Here is an 18,886-nt window from a genome sequence, read left to right as displayed (position 1 = left end):
GCGAATGTTGATAAAGGTGCCAAGGACATTCCGTTCTGATCCCCCTAAAGGCCCCACCATGGAGGTGCCTGCCCAATGTGCCAGACATGCCTGAATCTCCATCTGGGCTCAAGGTAACACATACCTGCTGAATACATGATTCCCTGGGTCCCACGGTGGTGTGATCTGAAAGCAGGCCCTGGCTGCTGTTGTTACACTCCATGGCTCAATTTGGGGGTTGGTGACAGGTAGGGGCATTGGGCTGGGCTTGAATGGCTCCCCTGTTGCTGAGGGACAATGGTGTTTCCCAGAGGTGGTGCGTGCTTCAATCAGGAGGTGCCAGGCACAGCTGCTCCCTCTGGTGGTCTGTGCCTTCCACCAGCGGAGACAGGGAGGTCAGCTTCAGCAGTCTCGCGCCATTCATATCTCTTAGAACTATTCCTGAGTGCAGGGTATTTAAAAGACAGTTTCTGTATCAGACAAACCCAAAATGAGGAGCATTGTATTAAAAATGCTAATGCCATACAAGACAAAGTAAGTTTGTGGAAATGTTCCAGGTTAAACCTGACAACTAAAAGCAATACCTCACCCTAGACCAGATCCTATGATGGACAAGGAAATGCTGTAAAGGACATCATTGTGCCAGCAGATAAATTTGAAGTGCTAACGGTAGATTAGATACTAGTATTGCATCGATGTGAAATTTACTGAAGCTCTTAACTATACCATGATGTAGAGAACATGCCTATCTTTAGGCAATGCATGAAGTACATTAGTCATGAAGGGCTATGATGCATGTAATCTACCATCATATGGTCCAGACACACGCACGCACACACACACACACACACACAACTTATGAGGGTGTGCATTCACGTAAACGATAAAGTAAATGGGGTAAAAACTGTTAGCAATAGGTGAATCTGGCATACAGATGTTCTTTATACTATTTTTATTTTTGCAACTTTCCTCTACGTTTAAAATATTTCCAAATAAAAAAGCTTAAAAATGTCAAAGATAGTTTCTGCAAGCAGTCAGAATCTGGTGGCACATGCCTTACTGAACGCTACCTATGGCAGACAGGAGGAATGAGGACATGGCTGTCTTCCCAGGCAGCCCTACCAGACACATCCCAAAAAAATAATCAGATACCCTGCACTGATTTGCCAAGTGGCACCTGAGGCCACTCATCCCTGAATCTCCCCCTTCCTCCAAGATACCAAAGGTAACACTTTTATATATTTTGAGGATCTTGGGCCCCGGGTGGTGGCAAAATTTTGCTTATGAAAGGAAGGTGCATTGGTTCATTGATTCATCGGTACGTGTTTTGACTGTCTACTTACTATGCACCAGGAACTGTGCTAGGGGCTGAGTGTGCAGCCTAGGGTCCAAGAGGAGACACAACCCCTGTCCTAAAGAACATCTATGAGCTAGCTGGGGATGCATCCCCAACCACATTCATAAACGTATATTTTCCAAATGAGTGGAACATGAAGTAGATTTGGGAAGCCCTGTAGGTGGGGGTGGGGGGAGCCAGCCTTTTACCAGAGCCAGTGGATCCAAGCCCCATGGGTCTGATAGTCTCCCCCCTCCCCACAAAGATTTTCTAGGTTATAGATACTTTTGTACCTGATGCGAACCATCAATGCTTACCCCCTCCTGGGCACATCCCATCTGTTCTGGCTTAGCCCTCTGCAGGCTGCTCTGCCCTCTGGGAGAATCAGGGAAGAGGCCAATGTGCCACTCCATCGATCTCCTTGGGCTGGTGGACCAGTGAGCTTTGGAAAATAGTCTTTCAACTGATCCAGGCCTGCAGGTGAATGTGACAGCCCACACATGATTGTGGAAGGCAAAGGCTAGCAAACACCCTCATTCAGAGGCCTGGCAGCCTACTGGTCCTGAGAGTCCCCTCATCAGGGTGCTTAGTCATGGAAACAACAGGATGGTCTTCCAAATGGACAGAAGGCCTTTGGGAGACAGTTGTAGTTCTCCCCCCACGCCCCGGTGTGGCACTGGTTGTGATGCCCTTACATAGGGACAAAGGTGGAATCCATTGCCTTGGGGCTCCAAGTAGACAGTGTTGGGGAGGGAGTCGTTAAGTGTGTGTGCATGTGTGTGTATGTGCGTGAGTGACTGCATGTGACACGAGGTGTGTCCATTCTGTCCATGGGTCTCAGGTTGGACCAACCCTCACCTCTGATGCATTCTGGTCCTGGTCCGAAGAAGTTTCAGATCCAACAAACGTTTACTGAGCCCCTACAAAGTTCCAAGCCTTTTACTTGATACTTAGACACATTTTATATCGTTTAATCTTTAACAATAACCCTTTAAGGTAGGAATTATCTGCATTGTACAGATGAGAAAACAATCGCAAAGAGGTTCATTGATTTGCTCAAGTATATCATACAGCTTTTTTTTAAACACTCACACACTATACTCTTAGCTGAGGCCTGTCTGTGTTGGTTGCTTATCTTACAGTATTTTTTTTTTGTCTTCTCTACATTTGGAGCAATTGCTCCCCTTATACAAGCCCCCTTCCTTCTTCACCTTTCACTAGCCTCATGGGCTTTTCTTTTTTTTAATACTGCATTTAATAGCACAAAAAATCACGAATACAAAGAAACTGGCAAAGGTGTTTGTCAATGAGATATCCTTGCCTCCTCCACTTTTCTGCTTTCAGACCCATATACGTAATGGGCTACATTTGTATAGACTTTTCTCCCCCCCTCCAAACATATAACTGTTATGTGATTGGTCAGTTGAAGCTGAAACACCCATGGAGAAAGATGTTTTACGGTTACAAGGGCACACACCCCCCCCCACACCACCCCCCTCCCACCCCACACTTTCCCACACAATCTTTTGGAGGAATATAGGATATGTACCAGTGTCAGGATTTCCCTGCTCCTGCCTTCCTCACCTAGAGCATTCCTGCCATTGAATTCTCCTTTAAGTGACTGTTTAGACTAGAGCCTCTTCTCCCACCCCGTCTACTTCTCTTCCAACCAGGACCTTTTAGACACTGGGTACTGTTCAATTCTTACTCTGTCAGGCCCATGGGCCATGCAAGTAGGTCCTTTAAATCTCGAAGCCAGTTGTAGTATAGGTGTTGTCATCTTCCATTACAGGTAGGTCTGTGTCACTTCAGTAGGCTTGTGTATTCATTTCTTTCACTTTTTCTGACTCATGTTCCAGGACCTGTTTGTGATAGAACAGTAAATACCCTTCACTGTCCAGAACGTCCTTAATACTGGCCTTGGTGATGACGGCATCATCACACTTGAACCACTGGTCCTTGTGGTGCCGGATGAAGCTGGTGTAGTGGCCACTCTCCAAGGTTCCTTGGTGATTAACCACAGCAAACAAGGAATACTTATTCTCATCGTTTCCACTATTGGTTGGCAGCTGCAACTGTCCATTCATCCTGCTCTCTTTACTCGAGGCCATAAATGGTGTCATATCCAGCTCCAGAGGAAAGGATATGTATGTAGTGATCTTGCGCCTCTGTTTGGCCGAGTGTTCAAACCGTTTGAAATGAAAACAGGCAACAACAGGTAATTTATTCATCGTGAGCTGTTTGGTAGATTCCTGGTAGCTTTGGCAACTACCGCATTTGATTTTGGCACTGCTACCTAAGTGCTCTGGCCTTGTAAACCTTCGCAAGCAGTCCGTGAGGGTGGTGATTCCTGGTATGTGGCTTTCCCCGTTCACACTGCTTTCCCTCCCTGGGCTCATGGGCCAGAAGGAGGTGCAAGAGCCAGGCAAGTCCAAACTGATGTCCCAGCATGGGTCTATGGTGGTGGAGACGCCATGGCAGGCTTGACAGGTGACATCAGACTGCAGGCCACCTGTGAAGATTTGGTCTATGATGCAGTTACAGTGGTTGGGATTGTTGGCAGCCTTCCCGGCATCATCACCTTTGCAGTGCCTGTGCAGGACATCTAACGCGGCAATGAGGAACTCGTGGGCATCCTGTTGCCTGTATCCTGCTAAGTGACGAGCGTGTATCCATACCAGGTGCAGTAATTTATAAGGAACGTGAGGAGATGGGTTTCCAGAATACAACTCCCGAAAAAGCGAAGACATCTCACAGACCAGACACAACTCAGGACTTGGCATTTCACATCTGTGCCTGTCGGACAGGAAGAAATCTCTCAGGATCGGAGTATGGGTAAGGGCCTGGACGATGCAGTTCATAAAGCACGTGTTGCCAAGATTGATTAGTCCTCTTAAACCAATGGTAAAGCTGGAGGTGATTCTTCTTCTCCTTGGGTTGTGTCCCAGCAGTTCTAACTCGGGTTTGGTTGTCTCCCAGGTTGGATATTTCTCACCGAGTCCTGGCATTGAACACTGCTGGTGAGAAACCTCGGTTGAGGTGGAGGCCTGTAATTTCAAAGCTTCTCCTTGCTCTTCTTTGGCAATTTGCTCAATGTCTCTGTCATATACATAATCCTTACACATAAAGCAGTATATACCTCCATAATAAAGGTCTACGGCTAAGTTGTGTTGTTTTGTCTCGGCGTGCTCATGAATGTGTTTCTCTGTGAAGCAGCCAAAGAAGACACAAGAAAGGCAAGAGTGAAGTCTGTTCAAATGGGTGCCACACACATGGCAGATGCACGACTTTGCCTTGCTTTTCCTGGTCTCTGGGGTTCCACACCACACGAAGCACTGGTAGATCACCCGCAGTTCCTGCCTCCAGTTCTCTCCCACCTTAAAGCTGTTCACGTGGGAACAGCCTGGTGGACCCACAGCGAAATCCACATCCAGGCATCCGCCCCCAGGGCCGCGCCGGGGCCGGGGCCGGGGCGGGGGCCGTGGCCTAGGCTGCGGCGGGGTACGGAGCCGGGTCTGTGGCCGCGGCCGGGGTCGGCGGCGGGGGGCACGACTGCGCCGCGGAGAGGGATCGGGGGGCCGCGGGGGTTCGGAGGGAAGGGTGGGGGGAGGAACCTCGTCGCTGCTGCCGCCACCGCCGCTCCGCGCTGGGTTCTCATCCTCCAGCTCCTGCTTCGGCTCCCCCTTCGGCTCCTGCTCCGCCTCCGGTACGGGCTCGGGTTCGGGCTCCAGCTTGAGCTCAGCCTGGCGGCCCAGACCCTCCGCTGTCTCCACGTTCCCGGCGGTGTCCACCTTCCCCGCCGCCTCCACCTTCCCCGCCGCCTCCACCTTCCCCTCCACCTTCGCCTCCGCCTCCACCTTCCTCTCCGCCTTCTCCGCCTTCTCCGCCGTCTCCGCCGTCTCCGCCTCCTCTACCTCCTCCGCCTCCACTGGCGGCGGCTCCTCCCCCTGCTCGCAGGGCTCGGGCGGCCACTGGGCGTGGCGGCACGGGGGCCACGCAGACCTGGGGTGTCCCCCGCCCGGCCTGAGGGAGCGCGGTGGCTGTGACAGCTGGACCCAAAAGGGACTTTCACTGAAGGAGGCGGCGGCGGAAGCAGGCGACGCCCCCCGGGAATCCTCCCGCCGTAGCCCCCTAGCGGAGGCCGCTTTGGCAGCCAGGCCCCGTTTCCTTTAATTCAGTATTTCCCAAACTTGCTTGTTCACGAGAATCACGTGGGGAGCGTGTTAAAATTACAGATTCCTCGGCTCCACCCGCAGACGTACTGAATCAGAATCGCGAAGGGAGGTGCTCCGGAACCTGTATCTTTAACTAGTGCCCGGGAGGATTCTTATGATCAGGCAAGTTTGGGAAACACAGCTCTAATTCATTGAGGCTGGCGGGAAGGGGGGCGGGGACCGCGCAGTCTCTTTAAGGCGCTTCCAGTTCTCAGCTCCAATCGCAGCTCTGACCCCCTTCATCGTCTCCTCCCCTTTCCCCGTCCTTCCCTTCGTCCATGCAGCTTCCCCCAGCCCTGCGGGGCCGGGGACGGAGGAATAGTAAAGTCCAGAAAGGTCTTTGGGGCTGTGAAATGTCCCCTCAGAGGCCAGGTCCTCAGGAGCAGTCGGAAACCACGATAGGCCATCATCCCTACAGCTGAGCCTGCCCCCAGCCCTGTCCCAGGCTCCCTCCCACCCCAGGTCCTGTCCTCACAGATAAGGACCAGGTCCATTCTGGGGGCGGGCCTGGACCCCACATCCGGAGAGGCAGAGCTCCCAAGGTTGCTGGGCCCGGAGAGGCACATCCCTTTTGCCCATCTTATTGGTGCTCTGCAGAATCTATGCCTGCTCCTCACCTTCTCGGGCTCCAAAGGCCGCGGGTGGGATGAGGGTTTGGCAGTATGCCCTCTGCCCCAGCAGACGCTGAGCCGCCCGGGGGCACCAGAAGGGACAGGCCATGCCTACTGCTGGCACCTCCCCTACCGCTGAGAAAGGGGAAGACACCGCCCCAAGACCCCCAAGTCTGGCAGAGAGCCCCTGATAGGCAGCAGGTGGGAGTAGGGGGTGGGGAGCAGCTTCGGTAGTTGTAGCAGCCAGCGCGGGGGGGGGGGGGGGCCTGGGTCTGAGAGCTCCTGCACTGAGCTGCTGGCAGTGGAAAGTGGCCACAGGTGCTGGTCCCAGGGAGTCAGGAGGGGGCTCAGAAGAGGTAGATAGCCAGTGTTCTAGGAAGAGTCAGTTCCCTGAATCCCGTAATGGCTGGCCTTGACCCCGTATACACAGTCTGGCTACGGGGCTGTGCTGCCTGAGTATACCCTAGCAGACTTCTCCTTGGTTGGCACTGGACATCACCTCTCAGCCGGCCCCTTCCTGCTGGGAGGAGGTGGTGCCTAAGCCTCCTGGAGTTAGCAGCGAGAGTTGGTTGTCAAGAATTATGCGCCCTTAAGGAGAATGAGATGCTTGGCTCCCATACAGCTAAGGTCCCCCAGAGCTGCCATGGTGCCCTGCCTTTCAAAGCCAACTCTTGCTTCAATTCCTTGAAGCACCCCAGCATCTTTCCTATAAATGCCTGCCCTTTGTGACCTGCAACCAGAGGAACTGCAACTAGCATACCCACTGAAGAAATCCTGCTCCTGCTCCTGCTCCTAATGCTGCTGCTAAAAATGCCTGAGGTCATGAACTGGAGGGAGGAGGGGGAGGTACTCCATCCCACCTCCCCAGAGTGACAGATATCAAAGAGACCTAAAGATCTCTATGTACCTAAGACTGTCTACCCCTGAAGACTAACCAAAGCAACCTGACTACTTTATTATCCAACCTCCAGCAGAAGCCCACGTGTCCAGGAGGTTCTGGAACGGGGTGGGGGGGGGAGGCTTTCCAATCATTCACTCAGCAAATGTGTTTTCAAAAGCTCCAACCCAGAGCCAGGTGTTGTACTAGGGGCTATGGGCAGCACTAAACCAAACAAACTTGCCCCAGGGCCACAATCAGGGCTGGGTTCCCCAATCAGGGCAGACTAAGGAAGTGTCTAGGTCACCAGCAGAAAATAGGCACCAAAAACAAAAGAATCAAGAAAAAAAATATCGGAAACAGCTTGACATTTGCTATATTTTTTTAAGTAGCCCCCATGAGAAAAGTCAGAATTTTGTTGTACTTCCTTACATTTCTTTCCTGATTGCATGTTGCTTTTGACGTGAATCACGTTCAGGGGTGGGGGTGGGGGTGACAGCCTAATCCTTTTCATGCTTCGCGCTTGCTTGCCTGTGTCTCAGTTCAGTCCTGCGCAAGTGTCACCGTGTCTATCTCACAGCGACCTGACTGAAGGCTAGCAGAAGGGACTGACTTAAGGTGAGACCCCTCCTCATGCAGCCGGGGCGCCTGGGGTTGAACACAGTTCTGACCACAAGGTGGCAAAAGAGTATATGACATTTCCTGGGATATTTATTTTGTATAAACATACATAAAACTATCGGTTTATATCAAAATACACTCAAATATTTTTTCATCTCTTTTTTTATTTGCAGTATAGCTGGCATACAATGTTATGTTAGTTTCAGGGGTACAGCATAATGATACAATTCTATGCATTACATAGTGTTCTCAGTGATAAATACAGTTACCATCTGTCACCATACAAAGTTATTACAATGTTATTGACTACGTTCTCTATCGTGTACTTTTCATCCCCTGTGACTTACTTATTTTATAACTGGCGATTTGTGCCTCTTAATTCCCCCACCCCCCTCCTCTCTGGCAACCACCAGTTTGTTCTCTGTACTTATGAGTCTGTCTCTGGTTTTTCTGTTTGTTTGCTAAACCATATTGCTTTAGAATGCAGAAACAAATAGTCAAAATGTAAGGAAAAGCAGGGAAATGATTATGAGAAGAGTCAGGAGAGGGATTCTTTCTTGAGGACCGATGAGAACTATGATCAGAAGGGACACCTTGGGGCCTTCAAGTGTGGAGCTACGTCCTATTTTTTTCTTAAAAATATTTTTGGGGGTGCCTGGGTGGCTCAGTTGGTTAAGTGTCCAACTCTTGATTTCGGCTCAGATCATGATCTCAGGATTCGTGAGTTCTAGCCCCAAGGGTGGCTCAGTGCTGTCAGCGCGGAATTCTTTCTCTTCCTCTCTCTCTGCTCCTCCCCCCCCCCACTTCCCGCTTGTGCTCGCTTCCACTCTCTCTCTCAAAATAAATAATAAACATTTAAAAAATATTTCTTAACCTTTTGCTCCTTCACACATTTTTAAGTTGCCATCTAAAATTTTGCATCAAAAAAATCGGCTGCAAATAATGTGATTTCTGACAAATGTTAACATTCACAAACAAAACTGTTATGTCACCATTTTACCTGAAACTAGTCAAACCCAAATACCTTAATGATTTGAGAGCCACCATCATCTGTTTTAAAAATTCATAAATGAGTTCTTGATGGTAGAAAGTTGTAAATTTTTCCTTTTCTCCCTAAGTTCTCGATTCCATTTTAGTCTTCTAACAGAATTTTACCCCAATAATATATTTTTTGCACTGGAAATGATTTTATTGACAATCCTATTATATTTCCCTGCAGGGAAAAATATTTTGCTATTTAATTTGTATGTATATATTTTGCTATTTAAACGCTTTTTAAATGTTCCTGTGAGCCTAAAGCTCTAAAGGTTGTTTAAAAATTTACTCCTGCTTGGGGCACCTGCCTGGCCTAGTCAGTGGAGCATGCGATTCTTGATCTCAGGATTGTGACTTTGAGCCCCATGTTGGGTGTAGAGATTACTAAAAAATAAAATCTTTTAAAAATTTTACTCCTGCTTGAATTAGGACAATTAATATTAGAATATGATAGATCAAAAATTATAAATATATTACAAATTTTGATAGGTAATTATTAAACATAAAAATTAAAATGTATTAGAGATAGAAAAGCCCTTTTTTGAAAAAAGTTAGTGGGTGTCTCCATGGGTAAATATTGCTTATTGCTAGAATGAAACAGGATTCAGCATCAATTCTCTTTCTACTTTTTGTTTGGCTAAATGTTAGCACATAGAAACCTCGGTTATATAAGTAAGTAAATGGGAATGGACGTTTGTTTTAGCAATGTCACTCAAGTCTCTGAGTTCCTTTAGAGATCTATGGGGGAGGGGATTATACAATGATTTATCTTCAAAATTATTTTCCCTGATTTATCAGCTGACAGCTCCATTGGGTTTTCCTTCATTTCATTGGAAGCCATCTGAACTGCAAAAGGATTTGATCCCCATTCATTTGTTAGAACAATTTTTTTTTTCTTCACCATTGACAACAATGTTTGGAAGTGTCTCTCTGGTGCCCTGAGGATTTTATACTGTGGGGCAGTGCACCCAGGTAAGATTCTGGATGCATAAAAGGAATGCTTTGTTTTGTAAAGTGCACAAAGAACCATTTTGAAAGGGGAGATGGAAAGAATCGGCTTGATTCTGCCACCACATGTGTTCTCTGGCAGATCAATTTTAGGAAATATGAATTAGGAAATTTGAGGATAAAGAAGTTTATCCCCTTAAAACTCTAAGTGCTTATTTACCCCGGGGAAAGTCTACCTGTGTCCCCAGGTTAATGCACACTCTACTTTTAAGGTTCCTGGTTTCTATTTATTATTATAAAAGTAATGTGTACAATATCTGTGGTTTTTTTAAAAAAAGGTTTACAAGAAGGCATAACATGAAAATTTAAAGTCCCTCTCTTCCCTGCCAATCACACCCAATCTATTCCCCTGAAATGACCACTTGTTAACAGTTTCTCGTTTCAGAAATTTTCTAGGGAAATACAAGCATGCTGTATACATTTATCCTTTTTATGAAATATAAATGGGACTGTAAATACATATTGATCTACAGATTAGCACTGTACATTGGGCATCAGACAGTTTTCTCCAAGTTGATCTACATATCCAAAGCAATGCCAATAAAAATTCCAGTGAGTTTTTAGGGGAAGACTTTCACAAAATTAGTATAGAAGAATAAAAGGCATTTCCTCCCTCCTAGTTTCCCCTTCTTCCTCCTGGAAATGAGGGTATAATGACTATAGCTGAGTAGCCATCTTGCAACCAAGAAAATGATTACCTCTGGACCTATTCTTACGTGAGAAAAAAAATGCCATTTTTTACCAACTCTAAGAGGTGTATCTCTTCATTCATATTTCAACATCTCTGAAATCTTTGAGTGACAGTTTATGATTCTGCTTGGCAGCATTTTCTTTTCTTTCTTGATGGCACATATAATAATGGCATGTCTTGGGGTGCCTGGGTGGCTCAGTCGGTTAAGCGTCCAACTTTGGTTCAGGTCATGATCTCACAACTCATGATTTCAAGCCCCATGTCAGGCTCTGTGCTGACAGCTCAGAGCCTGGAGCCTGCTTCAAATTCTGTGTCTCCCTCTCCCTCTGTCCCTCCCCCACTCATGCTCTGTCTCTCTCTCTATCTCAAAAATAAATAAAGATTTAAAAAATTAAATTTAAAAAACAATGGCCTGTCTTACAGTTGATTATGTTTTAGAATCAATATCACACTTGAAACATCATCCTATTTGAGCCTTTGTTATTTGGATCCCAGTCATGTATAGGTGATTACAATTCTAAATGATGGCAAGCTTTCTATTTTACTCCTAGTATGTCCCAAGTCCTTATCCTAGCCTTTAAAGCCCTAGAGAATCTGACCACGGTCTCTTAGACCTCACTTCCTATCAATTCAGCCTTGCCCCAAACAAACTGGATTTACTGCTGTTCCTTGAATAAGCTAAGCTGGCTCCTGCTTCTAAGCCTCTGCCTTTGTTGTTTCCTCTGCTTAGAAAGCTCTTCCCCTAGAAATCTTTATGGCTTTCTCGATTACTTAAGATTACTCCTTAAATGCCACCTTATCTCAGAGTCCTTCCTTGATCTCTATACAAAATAACACCTCATCTCTGCTTTGTCTTCAAAATACTATCACCACATGATATATTAAATATTACACACACATATAAAAATAACTATAATGTAAACTCCCTAAGAGAAAGATGTTCACTATTCCCAAAGAATCTTCGGCACTTGATAAATATTTAAATATTTGTGAAATAAACGAACGCATGCTTTTAGTTATGAGTGAAGTTGACCATATTTTCAAATATTTATTGGCCATTTTGTATCACTGTTCATGTGAGGTATCTGTTCACATCCTTTGCTGGTATTTTTGGCTGCTTACTAACAATAATAAATAACAGTTGTATGACACCTAAAGTATGCCAAGAGTTGCTTTCTTAAAGAGATTTAACCCTTACAACAATTTTAGGAAGTAGGTGTTATCATCACTGTTTTACAGGTGAGGAAATAGAGGCACAGAGAGATTGAGTGATGCTCAACGTCACACAGATAGTAAATGATGGACCTGGGATTCAAACCCAGAAGTCGGAACCTAGAGTTTGGATTCTTAACCACTAAGCTATTAGCCCTTCATCTGTCATACTCTAGTATATTTTTCCCATTTACCATTTGACTGTTGTGTTTTATTTCATTTTTTAACCTTATGGTGTTTAAGATAATTATGTAGTTGGGATGCCTGGGTGGCTCAGTCGGTTGAGCATCCTACCCGACTTTGCCTCAGGGCAAGATCTCATGCTAGGTGAGTTCCAACCCTGCATCAGGCTCTGTGCTGACAGCTCAGAGCCTGGAGCCGGCTTCAGATTCTGTGTCTCCCTCTCTCTCCGCCCCTCTCTCCCCCACAGTCTCTCTCTCTCTCTCTCAAAAATAAATAAACATTTTAAAAATTAAAAAAAATTATTAGGTAGTTAAGATTCTCAGACTTTATGGATTCTTGATTTTAGTGTCTCTTTTTTTAAGTTTTTTTTTGTCCAGTTATAAATGTATAGAGCAAGTGCAAAGGTCCTGAGAGTAAAAAAAGCTTCATAATTTTCAGAAATGAAAATAAGGCCAGAATGGCTTGAGTTTGGTGATCAAGAAGGAGGAGAGTGATATAAGATGAGAAGAGAGGTGCAGGCAGGAATCAAATCACCTGAAGCCTTGCAGACCATTGTATGAGATTTGAATATTATCCCACTTGCAGTGAGAATCATTTGGGGTTGGGGGGCAGTTATCAAGGGAATGACATGATACGATTTATAATTTACACACAATTATAATGAAATAATTAACATTCATCAATGGTTTATTATATGCAGGCACTATTTTACAAGTATTTTACTATTTTATGTAAACCTCATAGCGCCCTGATGAGGTCGGCACTAATATTATTCTCACCATACAAATGAGGAAACTGCAGCACAAAAACATTAAGGACGCTGAATTTCCTTATACTTGCTCTCTGCTTCTATGCCTGTTCCCATTCAGAATATATCTACTATCAACAATGAGATGTCTGACATCTACTTTATCCAGGCCCTGACATCTCATTAGTGGTCTGCAAGTCTTCACTGGGCTAAAGAAAGGGAAATTGGCAAGTCCACTCAGCACCAGAATCCTTGGGTCTAGAAGCTGGTCAGGTGGGCTCTTCCCATTCCATTTGGACCAAACCAAATCTCCCTAAGCTCAGCCATAGCCCTCCTGCCAGCCCATTCATGATGATCAAGGATCCAGCTCAGCAGCCCCTACCTGCCATTGCAGCAGGACAAGGCCTCACCCCCTGCACTCCCATAGCCATATCAACAACCAGGAGACTGAGGAATGGGCTCATCAGGATCCACCAATGGCTTCCAGGAGATGCCAGCCCTACAGAGGGAAGCAGCAGGCCTGGTGGTATGCAGTGGGCACAAAATGGAAGAGCTTAAGGCCTTCTTCAAGCACACATCTAGTCCCTGGTAGCCTGTACCTATGTGATTCCAGTGACTGGGGCCCTTCTCTGGCCAAAAGAAAGGCTCACAAAGAGAGCAAAGTCATGTTTGTGAGGGATGACAGCAAAGATGAGGTTACACTGCATCATATTCTAACCAGCCATTTCCCCAGTTTGCACCACATGCTGACTGAGGAATTCTGTGTCTCAGCTTCCCTCAATCTTTACCAACTCTGACTATGATCCTTCAGACTTCTGCCCTGTTTGACTCACACTTTTGATTCCTTACCTATCTGCCTCATCACGTGGTCTCTGAACATCCTCCTGCATTCTGACACAGCATCTGACCAACCAACTATCTTACCCCTCTCTTTTAGGAAAATTCTGGAATCCCAAAATCTGTTCCAGTGCTGGAGGTCAGCTTTGTGGGATATAGCATGGCCCTGGGCCTGAGCTTAAACAGAGGCACAATAGAGAACACATTCTCCAATTTTACTCACTAAAGTGTGGAATCTGACTTCTTGTGCTTGTCCTAAATGTCTCTTAAAAGTTTGAAGAGTGGGAAGGGTACATCTTGTTATAGTATATCAAAGCTGGTAGCTAAAAATCCTAATCACACTTTTTATTCCTTTTTTAAAATTATTTTTTATGTTTTTATTTTATTTTTGAGACAGAAAGACACAGTGAGAGCAGGGGAGGGGCAGAGAGAGATGGAAATAGAATCTGAAGCAGGCTCCAGGCTCTGAGCTGTCACTGCAGAGCCCGACGTGGGGCTCGAACTCACAGACTGCAAGATGGTGACCCGAGCCAAAGTCAGATGCCCAACCAACTGAGCTACCCGGGTGCCCCTCCTTTTTTTTTGAAGTTTATTTATTTTTGAGAGAGAGAGAGAGAGAGAGTGAGAGCACTTGTGAACAGGGGAGGGGCAGAGACAAAGGGAGAGAGAGAATCCCAAGCAGGCTCCATGCTGTCAGCACAGAGCCCAACGCAGGGCTTGATCCCACAAACTGTGAGATCACGACCTGAGCCGAGATCAAGAGCTGGCTGGATGCTCAACTGATGGAGCCACCTTGGTGTCCCTTTTTAACTCTTTTTCAAAACTTTATTCCTTTTAAAATATTTGTATTTATTTTGTTTATTTTTATTGAAATTTGATACATTTATATATTGCAATATGATTGTCATTGTAGTGATAGCACTTCTATCACATCATATAATTATAATTTCTTTTTTGTGGTTGGAATAATTAAGATTTAGTCTCTTAGCAAGTTTGAGGATTCTAATGCACTATTGTTTATATTCACTATACTGTGCATTAGCTCTCTAAGGCTTATTTACTACTAATTGCAAGTAAATTTCGTTCCTTTTAAAACCACTAAAAGTGGGGCACTTGAGTGGCTCATTTGGTTAAGCATCTGATGTTCAACTTCAGCTCAGGTCATGATCTCACAGTTCATGAGGTCGAGCCCCACATTGGGCTCTGTGCTGACAGCTCAGAGCCTGGAGCCTGCTTTGGATCTGTGTCTCCCTCTACCTCTGCTCCTCCCTTGCTCTCTCTCTCTCTCTCTCTCAAAAATAAATAAAAACTACAAAAAAAAAATTTTTAAATGTCTTCAGACGTTGTCAAATGTCCCATGGAGGACAATTATCTCTGGTTGAAAATCACTAATCTAGGGCAATGATCATGAATGGTTGAACAAGATTAGGCAAATGGTGATGGAGAATTTTATAATGGAGGGATCAGATTAATACCACCTGAACCCACTGGTCAAATTTAGCATCACTAAGGGATAGCTAGATATTATATACCTCCTGATGTAATGCAGTATTAAGCATACAGCACCACCTATAATTTACTGATGTCAAAAATAAAAATTGAAACTAAATCTAATCAAGTGTCTAGCTCTAACTGCCAGTTTATGGTACATATAGGAGATAGAGGAACAAGTATAGCATCACCACTAAGAAACAATCAGGCAAATCCAGAACGTGGAATATTTTATAGGAAAAATGACCCGTTTTCTTCAATGATAAGTGGGATTTAAAATGGGATGAGAAAGGGGCGCCTGGGTGGCGCAGTCGGTTAAGCGTCCGACTTCAGCCAGGTCACGATCTCGCGGTCCGTGAGTTCGAGCCCCGCGTCGGGCTCTGGGCTGATGATGGCCCAGAGCCTGGAGCCTGCTTCCGATTCTGTGTCTCCCTCTCTCTTTGCCCCTCCCCCGTTCATGCTCTGTCTCTCTCTGTCCCAAAAATAAATAAACGTTGAAAAAATAAATAAATAAATAAAATGGGATGAGAAAAAGAAAGATGAGAAATGTACAGATCCTTTTTTAGCTTTATTGAGGTATCACTGACAAATAAAAATCATATATTTAAGGTGTACAACATGATGTTTTGATATACATGCACACTGTGAAATAATTACCACAATCAAGTTAATTAACATATTCATCACCTCACATAGTTACCTTTTTAATGGTGAGAACAGTTAAGATCTACTTAGCAAATTTCAAGTGTACAGTACAGTATTATTAACTATAGTCACCACGCTGTACCTTAGATCCCCAGAACTTATTCATCCTGCATCCTGAAACTTTGTACTCTTTGACCAACATGTCCCCATTTCCCCCACCCTCCAGCCCCTGAAAAACACCATTCTACTCTCTGCATCTATGAGTTGGACTTTTTTAGATTCCACACATAAGTGATGTCATGCAGTATTTGTTTTTCTGTGGCTAGCTTAGGAAATTTATAGATTTTTAAAAGAGACAAGAGAGATAACAACCAAATATAATGTTACATTTGGCTTGGATCCTATTTTGAGAAAACCAATTTTAAAAACACTTCTTGAACCGATCAGGGAAATTTGAATATGAATTAGTCTTTAATTACATTAAGGATTTATCGTGAAATAGTGAAATGTGATGTCATTGTGATTATGTTCTAAAAGGTATTTTTCTGTTAGGGATGCACACTCACACTGAGACAATACTATTTCTAGGACTTGAGTTAAAAGACTCCAACAAACCTCATGGTGGGGAGAATAAATGAGACAAGGTTGGCAAAATGTTGAAAATTGTTGAGGCTGAGTAAAGGAGATTCACTCGACTAATCTGTCTACTATTGTGTATGTTACCTTTTTCATAATAAAATGAAATTTAAAAACAAAGCAACTATGATGTCTGCTTCTGGAAAGATGTAGTTGGTATACTTCTTCCTATCCCTTCTGCTAAGTACAGTTAAAAGCCCTTAACATTGTCTATAAAACAAACATAAGACTCTGAGGGGCACCTGGGTGGCTCAGCCGGTTAAGCATCCGACTTTGGCTCAGGTCATGATCTCACAGTTCATGGGCTCGAGCCCCGCCCGTGTCAGGCTCTGTGCTGACAGCTCAGGGCCTGGAGCCTGCTTTGGATTCTGTGTCTCCCTCTCTCTTTGCCCCTCCTCCGCTCACGCATGTGCGTCCTCTCTCTCTCTCTCTCTCTCTTTCAAAAATAAACATTAAAAAATTATTAAAAAAAAAAAAGAAGACTCCGAAAAGTAGACAGAAGAAGGCAGACTGGCTATAGACCCCAGAATCCAAGGACTGACACAGCAGTGAACTCCCTGAGGCTTTGTTTTGTTTTTGTTTGTTTTGCCTCCTATATTCTAGACTGAGCTTCTGCAGAAGCTGAAAACCCAGAAATGTCAATGGGCATAGGTTTAAAAAAAAAAGAAAGAAAAAAAAAACTCCTGAAAAGCCTGCTGTCTCTAAGCAAAGGACCAAGAATAGGGCAACCTTGCAAGACAGAAAAATTTTAAATAATTTTTCTACTCTACTTCAACCAAATACCAAAGAAAAAAGTGCAGTCCCACCCATGCTAACAAAGGCCAAGTGGGGAAATTAGACTTCTATCCTTCCAGAGAAAGGCAAGGTGGGAGCCAGAAATTCCATTCCTACCGGGTGGTAACAAGCCCTCTCTGACACAGTGTCACTGGATACTACATGCGAAGCCTGGATTTCATGCCCACCTGGCGATAACAAGGGGTCCCTCCTCTTTTCCCCACTGGGGTGGTGTCAGAGAAGTCCCAGGGGAGAAGCAGTGTTGTCACCACCATCCAGCAGTCACAAGCATCCTTCCACAGAAGTGAAGTTATAAGAAGAACTCTAACAAGGCATCCCTGCTCCTTTCAGCCAGACTGGTATAAACAGAAGCATCACAGAGAGCCTGGACCCCCACCTTTCCAAGCAGTAATGAGAAGACCCTTCCCACAGGTGTCAGTGAAAGCTGACTGAGGAGTCTCAACTTTCATTCCACCTGGCAGCAATGAAATAGTATTCCCCTTCCCATACCAGAGCAGTGTTAGAAGGAGTATGATTAAAACAGAAGATTTAAACAAGATCCAGTGTCTCATAACATAATACCTAAAATGTCCAGGTTTAAATTTAAAAAATCACTCATTATATCAAAATCCAGGAAAACATCCACTTGAATGAGAAAAGACAACCAAAAGATACCAACAACAAGATGACATAGATATTCATAAGGATGCTTCCCCCCAAGCAATTACAAACAGAAACAAATAAAAGAAAATAGAAACTCATCAAAGAAATAGAAGACATAAAGAAACTAAATGAAATTTTTTAAACTAAAAAATATAATAACTGAAATTTAAAAATTTAGTAGATGGGCTCAACAGCAGAATGGAAGAGACAAAGGAAAGAATCAGTGAACTTGAAAACAGAACAAAAGAAATTATCCAGTGTGATCAATAGAAAGAAAATAGACTGAGGGGGAAAAAATCAACAGATCCTAAGAAGCATGTGGAAGTATAACAAAAGATTGAACATCTGTGTCATTAAAGTTACGAAAGGACAGGAGAAAAAAGGTGGGGCTGAAAAAGTATTTTTTAAATATCTATTTATTTATTTTTGAGAGAAAGAGAGAGAGAAAGAGCATGCGTGCACAGGGGAGGGGCAGAGAGAAAGAGAATCCCACACAGGCTCTGCACTGTCAGCCCAGAGCCCAATGTGGAGCTCAAACTAACTCACAAACTACAAGATCATGACCTGAGCCGAAATCAAGAGTCAGACACTTAGCTGACTGAGCCACCTAGGCACCCCTGAAAAAGTATTTAAAGAAATAATGGCTTAAATTTTCCTCCAGTACATAAGCCTACAGATTCAAGAAGCTGAACAACCCCAAAACTGTATAAACATAAAGAAATCTGTACCAAGACCCATCATACTCAGACTTCTGAATACAAAGGACAAAATAAAAAGGTAGCAAGAGAGAAATGACACCTTGCCTATAGGGAAAAAGCAATTTGAATCAAAGAGGATTTCTCATCAGAAACCACAGATGCCAGAAAGAACTGGCACATTTTTCAAGTGCTGAAGAAAAGAACTGTTGATCCAGAATTCTATGTTCAGCAAAAATTTCCTTCAGGATGAAGGGGAAATTAAGTCATTCTCAGATAAAGGAAAACTAAGGGAATTTGCCACTAGCAAACCAACCCTGAAAGAATGGGGAAAAAAAAGTTCTCCAAACAGAAAAGAAATTCTAAAAGAAGGATTCTTGAAAAAAAAAAAAAAAGACGTTAGAGTGGGAGAGAGCCAAAGCATAAGAGACTGTTAAAAACTGAGAACAAACTGAGGGTTGATGGGGGGTGGGAGGGAGGGGAGGGTGGGTGATGGGTATTGAGAAGGGCACCTTTTGGGATGAGCACTGGGTGTTGTATGGAAACCAATTTGTCAATAAATTTCATATACATAAAAAAAATAAATAAATAAAAGAAGGAATCTTGGAACATCAGGCAGGAGAAAAAGCA

General features: G+C 44.4%; 1 protein-coding gene across 1 annotated transcript; it reads right to left on the bottom strand.

Annotated features, from left to right (window-relative positions):
- Positions 1 to 2,239: 2,239 nt before the first annotated feature.
- USP27X (ubiquitin specific peptidase 27 X-linked) lies at positions 2,240 to 6,249 on the bottom strand. The gene is made up of 3 exons (XM_030304797.1): positions 6,147 to 6,249; positions 5,711 to 5,825; positions 2,240 to 5,482 (listed from the first exon to the last, which is right to left on the bottom strand). The coding sequence occupies exons 1-3, from the start codon at positions 6,247 to 6,249 to the stop codon at positions 3,124 to 3,126; spliced, it is 2,577 nt and encodes an 858-aa protein (XP_030160657.1). The 3' UTR covers positions 2,240 to 3,123.
- Positions 6,250 to 18,886: the final 12,637 nt, after the last annotated feature.

This window comes from Lynx canadensis, chromosome X, assembly GCF_007474595.2.
Source record: "Lynx canadensis isolate LIC74 chromosome X, mLynCan4.pri.v2, whole genome shotgun sequence".
Lineage (NCBI taxonomy): Eukaryota > Metazoa > Chordata > Mammalia > Carnivora > Felidae > Lynx > Lynx canadensis.
This window is presented reverse-complemented; position numbering and strand designations above follow the sequence as displayed.

What these genes read in the sequence shown, in the direction of transcription:
- USP27X (XM_030304797.1), bottom strand. Translation starts at nt 6,249, where the DNA reads ATGGCCTGTCCCTTCTGGTGCCCCCGGGCGGCTCAGCGTCTGCTGGGG. An exon ending in GGCCTTTGGAGCCCGAGAAG is followed by an intron (nt 5,826 to 6,146) that starts GTGAGGAGCAGG and finishes CCGGCCCCGCAG; the next exon opens with GGCTGGGGGAAGCTGCATGG. An exon ending in CGCCTTAAAGAGACTGCGCG is followed by an intron (nt 5,483 to 5,710) that starts GTCCCCGCCCCC and finishes ACTGAATTAAAG; the next exon opens with GAAACGGGGCCTGGCTGCCA.